General features: G+C 42.0%; 1 protein-coding gene across 2 annotated transcripts in view; it reads right to left on the bottom strand.

Moving 5' to 3' along the window:
- Nucleotides 1-12,690, bottom strand: part of arhgap9 (Rho GTPase activating protein 9) — a 40,404-nt gene extending 27,714 nt beyond the window's left edge. The window contains exons 1-4 of one of the 2 annotated variants that reach the window (XM_060919382.1): nucleotides 12,547-12,690; nucleotides 12,011-12,067; nucleotides 10,890-11,036; nucleotides 10,631-10,693 (exon numbers count right to left, since the gene is read on the bottom strand). In XM_060919382.1, coding sequence (XP_060775365.1) covers nucleotides 10,631-10,693; nucleotides 10,890-11,033 — 207 coding nt within the window. In that variant the 5' untranslated portion in view covers nucleotides 11,034-11,036; nucleotides 12,011-12,067; nucleotides 12,547-12,690. Of the gene's footprint in view, nucleotides 1-10,630; nucleotides 10,694-10,889; nucleotides 11,037-12,010; nucleotides 12,068-12,358; nucleotides 12,506-12,546 lie in introns of those variants that run through there. The other variant, XM_060919381.1, reaches the window with a different exon arrangement.
- Between the last annotated feature and the right edge of the window lie 1,503 nt (nucleotides 12,691-14,193).

Raw genomic sequence — 14,193 nt, 5'->3', positions numbered from 1 at the left:
ATCCCGCATGATGCAGATGTTCGCGTTATTTCTCACGAAAGTTCTTGTCATTGGCTTGGGGAATTAAACATGCTGAGCTTAGCTGAGCTCTCCACTGACCGATCCTTCACCTAGCGCACGTAGCGAGGGTGCGCGTTGCCAGGCGGCATGCGCAGCTGAGGCTTTACAGAGATACCCAACACACCTAACAAAATCTACAGTGGATATTAAGAATATTGTACATTGCACATAGCTTATATGTCACTCCTCACATTTACATTCTAGGAAATACAAGTAGGCCTATAAGAAATTAATATAATTTAAAGACAGCGTGATGGTGCCCCGCCCCCTACTTTGAGTGAATTTGAGCATAAATATCTACAGCTCACGTTCAGGGGTGCGTTTCCCAAACAACCAACCAAGTTAGCATTCAACCAATATGGTACGATGCAAGTTTGAACTAACTAACATCCAAAAAACGACTGTTTCCCAAAGCTGTAGTACCAACTTGGTCTGAAATGTACCTCTTTTTAAAGCAGCACTTACTTCTGAAGCACTGTGAGCTTCACTAGAGGAGCTCTGCTCTTCTGCCATGATCGGAGATCTCAAACATGGAAGAGCGGAAAGGAATCGGAAACGTACGCGAGATTAGACCACATCTGCAAATTTAGGCATCTTAAAATGTTTTTATTAATGCCAAATAAAATATCCAGCACAAAGTATATATGATAGACATAAATTAATAATTTATAAATTTTATTTTAAACACGTTTTTAGTTAGTGGGACTGCAGCTTATCACCTCTCCCGCCCGCTCCCGCATTGTGCACTCCCCCTCCCGCCCGTGCCCGCAATGAGCTTTCAAAATTTGTCCCGCGCCGCACTGCTTTGCGTCGGGTCCCGCGGGACTCCCGCGGGAGTGCAGGGCTCTAACTTACAGTTTTGCTACAATGGATTAGGGCTACAAGTGTCATGATAACTTTAGGACTGCAGTTGTCATGAAGTGTTGCACTCAAGTCTCAATCAATGAACAGTTGATAACTTCAACAAAACTGACTTCTTGCTAAAACTATAATGAATTTCCTGGTTATACAATTATACTTTGTGACTGTATAGGACACAGTTATAGAAACAAGTTCGTTATAATCACGCTATCTGTTATCACCCAAATGAGGACGGGTTCCCTTTTGAGTCTGGTTCCTCTCAAGGTTTCTTCCTCATGTCGTCTGAGGGAGGTTTTCCTTGGTATGATTGCCTCAGGCTTACACATTAGGGATAAATACGTTTATTCAGGATAAAATTAGCTCATATGTTTAAAGTCTATTTTTTTGTAAAGCTGCTTTGTGACAATGTCTGTTGTTAAAAGCGCGATTCAAATAAACTGACTTGATAGTATGGGGATGGTGTGAGACTCACCACGACCCCCAGTTTCTCCAAAAAGCTAGACCAAACCCTGGATGGGAACTGCAAACCCCTGTTGCCAACAATATTCTCTGGAATGCCATAATATCAGAACAGGTGATTGAACAGAATTTCTGTGCTCTCTAAGGCAGTGAGAAGAGCCAGTAATGGGATCAGGCACAGGAAGCACGAAAACCGGTCTAGGATTACAAGAATTTATGGTGTTACCTTGGGACTTGAGGAGGTCTGTGATGGAGTCTAGTGTGAGATGGGACCAGGGGTGCTGACATATGGGCAATGGAATGAGCTTCCCAGCAGGGAATGTTCAGGGTATCTTAGCCTGGACACAGGATGTGCATGACAAAATATACTTATGGATGTTTAACTGCATGTCCGGACCAGCTAGTGTGTTCTGTTTGCCCAGATGCTTGGTGGCCAATGTGGCGTGAGCCCAGGTGATGAGGTGTTGCAGCACATACATGAGGTGGGGGCGGGGGACATGCAGCAGGGATGCGGAGCAATGCCGCTGACAAATCAGGATGGTGGCAGAATGGGCTCTGAGTCTGAATTGGGGTTCTGAGCAGTATACACACGGGACAGAGAATTGGACTTGGTGTTTCGGGGACCGGGTTGGTAGGACAGGGTGAAATGAAATCAGGTAAAGAACAGGGCCCATCAGGCTTGGTGATCGTTCAGGCACTTGGTGGTTCGTAGATACTCTAGGTTTTTCTGGTCCATGAACACAGTGAAAGGGGATGCAGTGTGGGGTTCCATGATAGTTTCTTTGGACCTTTTTTCAGAAAGGCTGTGAGGGGCATGTCTGATCTGCATGGGCTTTGATGGAACTGGGAGGGAGGGAGGGCAGGCAATACCTATCGTGGTTCCGAAGCAAGTGGTCTAGGCAGACTGCCAGGTCGATAAGCATATTGAGGGAGGCTTGGGCAAGGGCTTTGGTGAACCAATGGCTACACCTCCCAATAACTCCCAAAAACAACATACAGTTGTCTGAACTAATGATTTTGGAATCTGCAGTTATGTAGAAATCGTTCCAAGAGACATTCCTGAGTTATGTAAATCTATGATTCTCTTTCTTAGACCTGCACGAGCTCTTTGGACTTTCTCATTATACTGTGTGTTGGTCAAGCCAATAAGTTCTGTACCAGCTGTAGTTAGTCATGTTCACTAACAGGAAGTTAGGAGGTCTTGGCAAATTAAAAGACATTTTGGAACTTTCAGCACCACTGAATTAATAATCTAAGCGGTGTATGGATATTCTTGACACTGTATGTATAATGTTTACCCTGTGTTGGTTTCAGAAAACCTAAAACAAATAAAAGCCTGTACACCAAATTCAGATTTTTTTCTATTAAAGCTGTATATTGTGCCACAGAAAAAGACCAATTCAAAGAAATAACCGAAAGCCCAAGATTGCTATTATTTTCATGTGCATGTATGTAAACTTCTGACCGCAACTGTTTGGACTAAAATGTGTGTATAATTGTTGATATAGTGAATTTCTTCAAGGAGACATTTATTTAGCAATTTTGCATGGTGTCTTCTGTGTCAGCTTTGTAATAGTCAGTGATAAAGCTGTAACTTTTCTGACATGGGAAAGGCCTTACAGTGACAAGCACGACAAGCTGCATTTTTATGCCTTATTAACAGCAAGAGACAGAAAAAAGGAGAAGCTGCTAAGGGAACAAACAATTTAGCGCTGCTATAATGTAAGCGGAACTAACTTATTTCCTGGATGTTTCACAAGATTAAACATAACTATAAACAGATGAAGTGTACGATGTACTGATGATAAAATTATTATATTATAATTTCTGTGGTATAAGAGGACATGCTGTTATGGGAAAAAAGTGGATTCATGATGATTACAACATGTGCAATCATGTTTTTTTTTTCCCTTATGTAATTCATGTCCATAATTAATGAAAAATTTGCACTGTTAGAGAATTATTTATTTTTGTTTTGAAAATATACCGCTAGAAATCCATAAGCTATTCCAACAAAGATAGAATAGCTCTTCTCAGCTAAAGATGATACTATTCTTAAAATCATCAAACATTTAGAATGATATTTCATTATTTCATCAAGGCAGGGTTTTACGTCAACCTGTTCCAAGCTGTAGCTGAAATGTTGACTGGATGGCAAGTAAGAAGGATTAAGTCATTAAATATATAAAACTGTCTCTTGGCAACACAAGCGGATGCACCCTGGCTGATTCAGACACAGTGCAGGCTGGAAAGCATTAAACATTTTCAATATTATTATCTGTATATGAATATAATATTATGAAATAAATACCTTTAGACATCCTTCACATTGCTGCAAATGTTCCCCACTCTATATTTCACATTTTTTCACACTGATGCTGTCAGCACCAAACAATCATGTGGCTCATCACTGGAGATGTCAGTGAAAAACACTTCTAGATTATTTTACAAAATGCTTCTTATTCCAGACTACTATTTAATTAGTGGTATCTGCTGTATGTTTCTGTGGTATTGGTCGATTTTTAAAGATAAAAATGTGGGGGGGCATCATGGCTCAGGTGGATAAGGCGCCATACCATAAATCCAGGGACCCGGGTTCGATTCCGACCCGAGGTCATTTCCCAATCCCTCCCCATCTCATTTCCTGTCTCTACACTGTCCTATCCAATAAAGGTGAAAAAAGCCCCCCCCCCCCCCCCCCCAAAAAAAAAATCTTTAAAGATAAAAATGTGGGTGGATCCAAAGCTGTAAATTTGATATAAATTTGAAAAGATGGCAAAAATATGATCATAACTAGGTCTAATTATAACTATGAATCTCAACATCATCACAATGAGATATTTATTTCAATATCGCCTATTTCTAGTTTGAATACTTTTACAAGAAAGTCTTTTTTTTTTGTCTCTTTTATGCTACATCGTATTACTAGGGATTTTAATGGAGAGCACTTCTAGCTTACACAGAGCTAGAAATCATCCAGGGTGACATGATGGCCTTAATTAAACAACCAGAAATGAAACTTGTATCACAAGCTTTCATCCCTCTTTCTTGTAACTACAAACTTTCCCTGTGTTAACATTAGTTACATATTAATTCATAGCGGTTACGGAATAATATTCAAGATGAATAACTGAAACCTGCATGTCTTTGGACTGTCTAACCTGCATGTCTTTGGACTGTGGGGGAAACCGGAGCACCCGGAGGAAACCCACGTGGACACGGGGAGAACATGTAAACTCCACACAGAAAGGCCCTCGCCGGCCACGGGGCTCGAACCCGGACCTTCTTGCTGTGAGGCGACAGCGCTAACCACTACACCACCATGCCGCCCTCAAGTAAACATTACATAAGTAAACATTGCAAACAGACAGTACCCCACACTCAGGATAAAAAAAACAGGGATCCTGGAGCTGTGAGGCAGAAATGCTACCTGCTGCACTTCTGAATTTAAATGGCTGACTTATGGCCCTTTTCCACTACCCTTTTTCAGCTCACTTCAGCTCGCTTCAGCTCGCTTCAGCCCGACACGGCTCGCGTTTCGACTACCAAAAACCAGCACGACTCAGCTCGTTTCAGCCCTGCTTAGCCCCTAAAACTCGCACGGTTTTGGAGTGGGGCTGAAGTGAGCCAAGCCGTGCCGAGTGAGGTTGGGGGCGTGAGCAGACACTCCCCTGTGCACTGATTGGTGAGGAGGAGTGTCCTCACATGCCCACACACGCCCCGCGAGCGCGCTGGGATCTGTAAACACCGCAAACCCGGAAGGAGAATAATTACGAATTACGAGAATTTCTGAAGCCTTATGCGCCTCGCCTCATCTATACGCTCTTGCCAGTATCTGTCCGCGTTGTCGGTGACAACAAGCCACAGCACCAAGACCAGCAACACTAACGACTCCATGTCCTCCATGTTTATTGTTTACTATTCGGGTCGTGAGACTACCGCTTAAAAGATCACTGAATCAGTGACATACAGAGCATCATGGACGAGTTCGCGGAGCGCAAGCCTCGTCGTATGCCCTTCAAATAATGCGCGCAGTAGGCTATTGATGTTTTATTATGAGCCATGTACAGTATGTCACCTAATGTTTTTTTGTTTCTGAGTTACATGTTCGTTTGAAGGACTTAATGTACAAACTAACATAGTTGCACCCCGTAGTGTTGAAATTGGTAAACACAGTGCATTCAGTGAGGTTTGCACCGCCCTCCTTTTATTTCTGACTCTTCCTGTCACCGTTGCAACCTCTGAGCGCTCATTCGTATGCCCTTCAAATAATGTGCGCAGTATAGGCTATTGATGTTTTATTATGAGCCATGTACAGTATCCTAATGTTTTTTGTTTCTGAGTTACATGTTCGTTTGAAGGACTTGATGTACTAAATAACATAGTTCCACCCGGTAGTGTTGAAATTGGTAAACACCGCAGTTGCGGACATTTTGTAGCCTAAAATGATGTTATGATAAGCTTTAATAAAGGGCCCGGTCATTTGCCCCGCCCCCGGCCCGGCTCTGACTTGTTCCGCCACTGTCACTGATGTCACTGTTTGCGCTGCTTAACGACATCACGTGACGTCCACCCACTTTCGCTAACTCCACCCAATGTGTCCACCCACTTCCAGCCAGCACGGTTCAGCGCGGTTGTAGTCGAAATGCAACTCCAACAGCCCCGCTCAGCCCGACTCAGCTCGACTCGGCACGGCACGGCTCAGCCGCGTTTGTAGTGGAAAAGCGGCATATGAGTACAGAACTTCTGGATTAGTGTTTGCCATTTTCCTCCCTTTATTTTGTCTTGATCTACTGTGCGATTAATAATAAGCAGTTCTTTAAATAGAGTTATTTTCACACTTGAGTTACATTCATGACCAATTCTGGGCTCATTTGGGGTAGGGCTCATAATCATAGGTGGGCTTTCATATAGATGAATTCCTCCCAAAGTACAGATTCCATACATCAGTTTCATGCACACAAAATGGTAGACATTATGTTCATGTTGTTTTTGTAATTTTACTTTGGTACCAACCTTCAACTGGCAAAAAAACAGCCACTCTTGCATGCATAGCATGCCATCATATAGGAATAGCTGAAAACAAAGAGCTGTTCTTATCAGGGCTTTGAACCGGAATTTTTTTCCTATTGGTTCGTTCCGAACAGAAATGGAATTTTAACGTTTCCGGTTTTGGGTTCCACCATTAAATAGACGTTCCCGAACCGGTTAGAACAAAAAAATTTCGTTCCCGGAACGGTTAATTACGTTCCCTCTCAGCTGTTTAACAAATGGCTATAAAATTATGTCTCTGTCTCATCCAGCTTAAGCCAAATGTAGGCTAATTCTATTACAACCTTCATTAAATAAGACAAGAAATAATTCAAAACAATTATTATTTCAAATGTTGGCGATTTGGATTCTCAGTATGTCTTCCCATCTACACAAACAGAAAAAGTGCCAAAAATGAAAGAGAATTCGTTTAGTGTGTTACCAAAGGCTAGTCAGGCCCTATAGAGGGCTACCGCATGACGTCACCGCGCCGCGAGATTTTGTTAGGCGCCATATTGGAAGTACACATCTATGCAAGTACATACATACATAACAAACTACAGCTGAAATGTAGCCAGGGCCAGTTCTGCCCTAATCTGGACCCGGGTGCAACATCGCGCAACCCCCCCCAAAAACAACAGTCTAAATCAGGACAACCATCACATAACTATAACTATAAACATTTTATATCAACTATTTTAACTAAATGGGCTATAATAAATAAGCCTGCAGGCAGCCACAGCGGGCTGCCTCAGAAAAGTAACCATTTGTCCTACCTTAAAACTCGTTTTGCATTTTCTGCCTCCTTTTTTGTATTTTCGACCCTCCGTTTATTTTCTTTCCTTTTCTGAAAACCCGATTTGTGTCCAGACATTTTGTTCTGCTACCAACGAACTAACTCGTCAGGTCTCGTCTCTCGAGCCCGCGATGATTCCCGTGGGAAGGGCAACAATTGATACATTTTTACAAACAGCCAATAGGGAGGTTGCATCGTTCAGGCTCTTCTTTGCTCAGACACTCAGTAATGGAGACGTGATGGCAGTCCACCTTCCCGCTCTCTCCATTCAATCAGCGAACGTCACACAGGAAGTGAACCCCAGCGGGTCATAGAAACTTGCGCAGGAGAAGAATGACTATTTGTAGGCTACAGAAACTTTGAGGAACGAAATAAAAACCGGTATTAACCGGTTACCATTATTTTTAATAAGCGTTTCTGTTCCGGAACATAAAAAATAATAAAGTTTCTGGTTTCGTTTCTGTTCCATGTGAAATAGAAAAAGTTCCCGGTTTTCGTTTTCGTTCCTTGAACCGGTTCAAAGCCCTGGTTCTTATATAAGAAGATTTTTAGTTGCAGGCTGGAACGAACCATGCACTTTTCATGATGCTTTCAGTGCAAGCATTTGCAAGGTGAAGGTGAGCTAAATATGGTGCACCAATCCTATGAAACTCTGGTTTCATTTATCACTGAAGTGTTCCATCTCCTCCACTGACCATAACAACCCTTTTGTAACGTCTCTGAATATGATGTTTTGTAACAGGGGTGTCCAAAGTCCGGCCTGCTGGCCAAATGCCGTCTGCAGACAGATGTTAACTGGTTAATTGGCAATCTTCTTTGGGAAGAGGGCTGAAGGAACTGGAAGCTACGCTGATCTCAGAATAGCACCATTTTATCAGAGCAAAGGGGCAAAACAGGAGAATACATGTTCTAGTTATGAAGTGGTGATGCTAATCGCTAAGCATGGAAAACCTTTCTATAAGGGTGAAATTTTCAAAGTGTGCTTAATACGGTTGTAGCAGTGGGGGCGTGGTCAAGCGTCGGTCTGTGACCGGAGGGCAGAGTCAGGGAAGGTAAGTGGCAGAATCACTGCACCTGAGGTTGATTAATGTGTTTGTGTGTCTTCCCCAGTGACCGCGCCCTATTTAAGGGAGAGAACGAGAGCAGAGCAGGCTCTCTCCCCAACCTGACCACAATGGATGTGTGTGTGTGAGGGAGTGAAAGAAAGCTGAAAAGCTATAATAAACAGGATTTTGTGAACTCAGTTCTGGCCTGCCGTCCTTCTGTGCTCCACCCACCCATCCGAACTGCACCATAGAGAAGGAGTGCCTGGCCATCAAGTGGGTGGTCCTCGCCCTCTGTTACTACCTGCTGGGACACCCTTTCACCCTCTGTTCGGACCACGCGCCCCTCCAGTGGCTCCACCGCATGAAGGATGCCAACGCGCGGATCACCCGTTGGTATCTGGCACTCCAACCCTTTAACTTCAAGGTGGTCCACAGGCCGAGGGCGCAGATGGTCATGGAGGACTTCCTCTCCCGTCAAGGGGGGGGGGGGGGGGGGGAGTCGGCTGCAGGCCGGACGGCTGCCCGGTCTGAGTTGGGCGGTGGGGGTATGTGGCAGTGGGGGCATGGTCAAGCGTCAGTCTGTGACCGGAGGGCGGAGTCAGGGAAGGTAAGTGGCAGAATCACTGCACCTGAGGTTGATTAATGTGTTTGTGTGTCTTCCCCAGTGACCGCGCCCTATTTAAGGGAGAGAGCGAGAGCAGAGCAGGCTCTCTCCCCAACCTGACCACAATAGATGTGTGTGTGTGAGGGAGTGAAAGAAAGCTGAAAAGCAAGCTGAAAAGCTATAATAAACGGGTTCTGTGAACTCAGTTCTGGCCTGCCTTCTGTGCTCCACCCACCCATCCAAACTGCTACAACGGTCAATGTTATTTTCTTCTGAAAAGAAATGCAAATTTATGAATATATCAGCCTTGCCCATAACACTATAAGCCAGAGGACTGTGGACGTATCATCACACAACTAAACTACTGTGAAACAACTGTGCGAGAGGAGGCATGATTTTGACCGTTTTCCTTTAGTTTGTGATGAAAGTACGGATGTGACACACTGCCCAGCTCAACTCATCCCTGAGATCATGCTAACGAGAATCTCAGACGGGACAGATGGATGGATGAATGGATGGATGGATGGATGGAAGAACAACCCGAAAACATAATGCCTCCAATCACTCAGTGGCGGAAGCATAACAAAGGCTTTTTTAGTTTTTAAGGTCTAGCAGTAGTCCGGAATTTCCGATTTCTTGGCATACACATCGGTTAGGACCTGTCATGGACCACAAACACTTCGGCACTGGCTAAAAAAGGTCTTCAGAGCCTCCATTTCCTGAGGACCGTGAGGAAAGCACAACTGCCTCAACAGCTGCTGATGAACTACAGATGCACCATAGAGTCAGTGATCGCGTACTGCATCACTATGTGGTACTCAGGCTGCACCTTAGAGGATAAGAAGACCCTGCAGCGCATCATAAAAATAGCTTAGCGGATCACAGGCATTCCATTTCCATCACTGGAAGAAATCCATCACACCCGGTGCACCCGCAGAGCCAAAAACATCATCAAGGACCCAACCCATCCTGGACATGGATTCTTTACCTCTCTGCCATCTGGAAAGAACTACAGAACTCTGTACGCCCGCACAACCTGACTGAGGAATAGGTTTTTACCCCATAGCCATCACACTACTCAACTCACAGCGTTCACTGTCCCCTCCAACTAATCCACAGGCCTGAACAGCACACCTCTATTCACTAACTGCTGCTGCTATACTACCGTGCAATACAGCCCATGGCATTCGACCGGCTCTGTATATTCATGTATATTCTGTGCTATATATTACTATATCAACACTAGTGCAATAACATACTAGTACAATTTTCCTCTATGTGCAATATTCATGCACTTTATCATCTACATAATCTTACGCCTTCATTTGTACATATTACCTCAATAATTCTGTTTTAGCTCAACAATTCTGTTCTACCTCAATTTTACTGGGTATATTTGTGTTTGTATGACTTTTTTTTTTTATTAAAGTACTTTTATAAATATTTTTATACTTTAGTACAAAAGTAACTGAGCGTCTGCTGGCTTGTTCCAAACGACATCTCACTGCACTTGTACAGTGACAATAAAGGCATCTTGTATTTTGTATGTACACTACTGCACAACTGAAAAATGTTAACTGTAACAACGCTAACACTTCAAAAATGTAGTATTGTACACAAATATTTGCAAGAAAACATTTACCCTAAGGTAGCAGGAACACTTAATGCTGCAGTATTTTGTACACAAATGATACTCTGCTCATATTAAATTCAATAGTTCATTACATACTCATTATAAAATGTTCTATATGGTTGTCTTTTTGTATCTCTCACCGGTGTCATTCCATCACTGTCCGGAGAGCCGTCAGGCGACTCCACCACCGTTTGGTACTCGGACTGTTGAAGTACATTAAAAGATATTAGTGTGAGCTGTGAGAAAGGCATTCACATTTTTTTTTTGGTCTCATGTATTTAAAATCAAGATTCATAGAGATACATACAGGATTTTTAGTTGCATTAATTCCATCCTTACACTATAAGGGAAATTAAAATTTGAGGTGCCTCAAGGTTAACACCAGTATCTGAGAGGTACCTGGCCATTTGAAGAGATCCTGTCTGTTTGGGAAGGCAGAATCATGGAGTAGGATTGGGTGATGTCCTCTCTGCCCTCTGTGCTCTGGGCATCAGTAATAAAGGAGGAAGAACTGAGCGTGTCTGATGATTCTGCATGCTGCATGGTCTGGAAAATGCAAATCAATTTGACTTATTGACATGACTTACACTCATGCATGTACAGTACCAGTCAAATGTTTCCACACCTACTTATTTAGTCTCTTCTGTATTTTGACTATTTTCTACACTGTAGAAGACATCACAACTATAAAATAACATATTGAACATATATCAAATTATTTGGTAATTAAAAATGTGTTAAAAAACAAAACATGTTTCATATTTTAAATTCTTCAGAGTAGCCAGCGTTTACCTTGATGACGCTTTGTACACTATTGACATTATCTTAACCAGCTTCATGAGGGAGTCACCTGGAATGCTTTTCAATTAACGGATGTGCCTCGTCAAAAGTTAATTAGTGCAATTTCTTGCCATCTTAATGTGTTTGCGATCAAACAGTAAATAGTAAATAATAAAAAGACAGTAAATAGTCCTATTCCACAACTGTAGTAATCCATATTATGTCAAGAACCACTCAACTTAGTAAAGAGAAAAGACATCCATCGTTATTTTAAGACATGAAGTGTCTTTTAATTAATAAAAATGAAGAAAAACCTATGAATGAGTAGGCGTATCTAAAATTTGACTGGTACTGTATACACCATTCTAAAGTGTAATTAGTTTCTTGCTTTTCCTAATTCTATTCAATTAGCAAACAAATTTTGCTCAAAATCAGCTTATTAGAAAGGCTCAATATTAAAGTGCCATGCAAACTAGAGACTGGTCCATATGCTCTGGATTACAGCCCACCCTTAGTCAGGAAGCCCTTATGTAGCATTAGAGATACACCAAAGTGCACTACTTGTCAATGGAATCAACACATTTTGTAAAAAGCGAGCTTTTAGTAATGACTTTCACAATTACACGCTTGAAATCCCTTCAGAATTACTGCTCCATCTTCTGTTCAGTCTCTACTGAACCCACGTTTTCTGAATAAGCAGTTTCGGAAAAAACAATCAAGGACAAAGTCGGTTGTCTCACCTGACTCAGCTGTCTTGCATTTGCATCCTGGGTAGTGTGGGTCAGGTCAGAAGAGAGCTGTGTGAGTACAGACAGGGAGGGAGAGAGCGAGAGCACAAATAACAGAGAGAAAGTTTGAGTATGGAAATCCCCTGAACATTATGACCAACTTGCACGTACATCATATATGCACACTCTCAAGCACAGTCACCACAGAGCCACAGCTGAGCTGAAATGCCTGAACGTTTTTGAACGGTGACAAAAAAAAAATGGAGGCAGTAATAAGTTTAATTCTGCTTCATCAAATCTAATATGTTTAAACACAGCACACAAACACGCAAATAAAAAAACCCCACTAAGTTCACAAACCTGCATGATCTCTGTGTAAGGTTTCAGTATGCCAGTCATATCTAAATGTGTTATAAAACACAAGGACGTCGATTTTATTTCAACCATCTGTTGTACTAAATGTGGTAGTTCCTGTATGTCAGCTGAAATAACTGTCAGAGATGAGATTCTTCCTGTTCAGCAGAAAAGAAAATTCACACCCAACTTACAGCGGCAGAGCTCGTCAATCTGCCTTCAAATTATAATCCAGCAAATTCCAGCTCGGTTTAATAATCCAGGGGACAGTCTACTACTTTTTACAGCTTCATGAAAACTATCCCTCATGCCACAATGAGGCACAGCTCCAGCCACTCTCAATTTATGAACTTCCTCAATTTTCAAAGGAAGGTGGCATAATCAGCATGTTACCCCCCACACCCACCCACCCACTCTCACTCTCTCTCTCTTACACACACACACACACACACACACACACACACACACACACACACACACAATAGAAAAAGGAACTGCAGCATGGCTTAAGAGTTCTTCTGTCGTTTTAACCTCCTCTCTCTTGCCCACAAAACAACTCTTACTACATAAGCATTATGTGACATTTTTGCAGCAATCTGAATATTACTTAGTAAATAAGAGAGAAAGAGAGTGTGTGTGTGTGTGTGTGTGTGTGTGTCCCCATGCCCCCTATTCTGGCTCTCAGCATCAGATCAACAGGCGTCACCTGCTTTACACTAGAAGGCTTTACACTACAAGGATTAGCTAAACAAAAAGCAATTTGAAGCAAATTAATAAATAACTGAAGATGGAAAGCATAATCCCCTTTTTAATCTGACTCTGCCTTCTGCTCTAATCTACACATTCATCTTCAGGCAAATCTGCTATCATTTTGTGTGTGTGTGTGTGTGTGTGTTGTCTAGATAGAAGTAAGGAACTGTACACGGACCTTGCTTTTAGCCAATATGATCTCGACTCTACAGCTGATCAGGCCAGTCAGAGCACAGCCAAGCTGATACTACAATATATCTTCAAAGTCATTATCAGCGTCAAACAGAATTCCATCATATCCTCAAATCAGTTTTAAACAGCACGGTCGCAATCTTTTTCTGAACATCTCGACAAAAACTCTGCTTCTCTCTAATATGTGGCTGTGAGCCCTACAGGTTTCATTTCAGAACAGACAGTTTAACACTCATTTTGTGTTCTGAGTATTTTCCTGTTTAACCCTATCAGACCACATCCTGCCAGCAGGACATATACTAGTTCATCTAACAGTTTTGTTGGTGATCTCTAAAAGGATGATTTTTTTTTCATCTTTTGTCTCTACTGGGTCACATCATTGCTTATATTTAAGTCTGAAACAAGTGCATGATTTCTTGTTTGTGTATTACAGTAAAACATTATGACTTACAGGGGTTTCAAGGCCTTCGGCAGGTTAATGTGTAGTAACTAGAGTGAGTAAAATGAAAAAAAAAAAAGTATGTTTAAAAAAAAAAAGTTTCCAGGATATACTCTGGAAACCAATGAATTATCTAGAGCGCAGGTGTCAAACATAGCAGCCCCATAAAGGTTCAAATTGCGGCATATCAACTGAATTTCTAATCCATATTCAAAATAAAAAAATCATCTTGCAGGGGCCTTCTAAATGGCTTGAAAGATTCGAGAGAGAAAAAAAAGAGCTAGTCAAACACTTGATTCTGTAAGATTTTGATTCTGTAATCATGTTCTTTCCAAAATAATTAATTTAGAGCTTTCATAGCAATGTGAATACTTATGCAATTACAACTTGTGTTTTTGGGGTTTTTTTTGTAAATTATTCCGCAAATTATACTCACTATTCACTGTATTCGCAATACCTG

This window comes from Neoarius graeffei, chromosome 4 (genome assembly GCF_027579695.1).
Source record: "Neoarius graeffei isolate fNeoGra1 chromosome 4, fNeoGra1.pri, whole genome shotgun sequence".
Taxonomy (NCBI): domain Eukaryota; kingdom Metazoa; phylum Chordata; class Actinopteri; order Siluriformes; family Ariidae; genus Neoarius; species Neoarius graeffei.
This window is presented reverse-complemented; position numbering and strand designations above follow the sequence as displayed.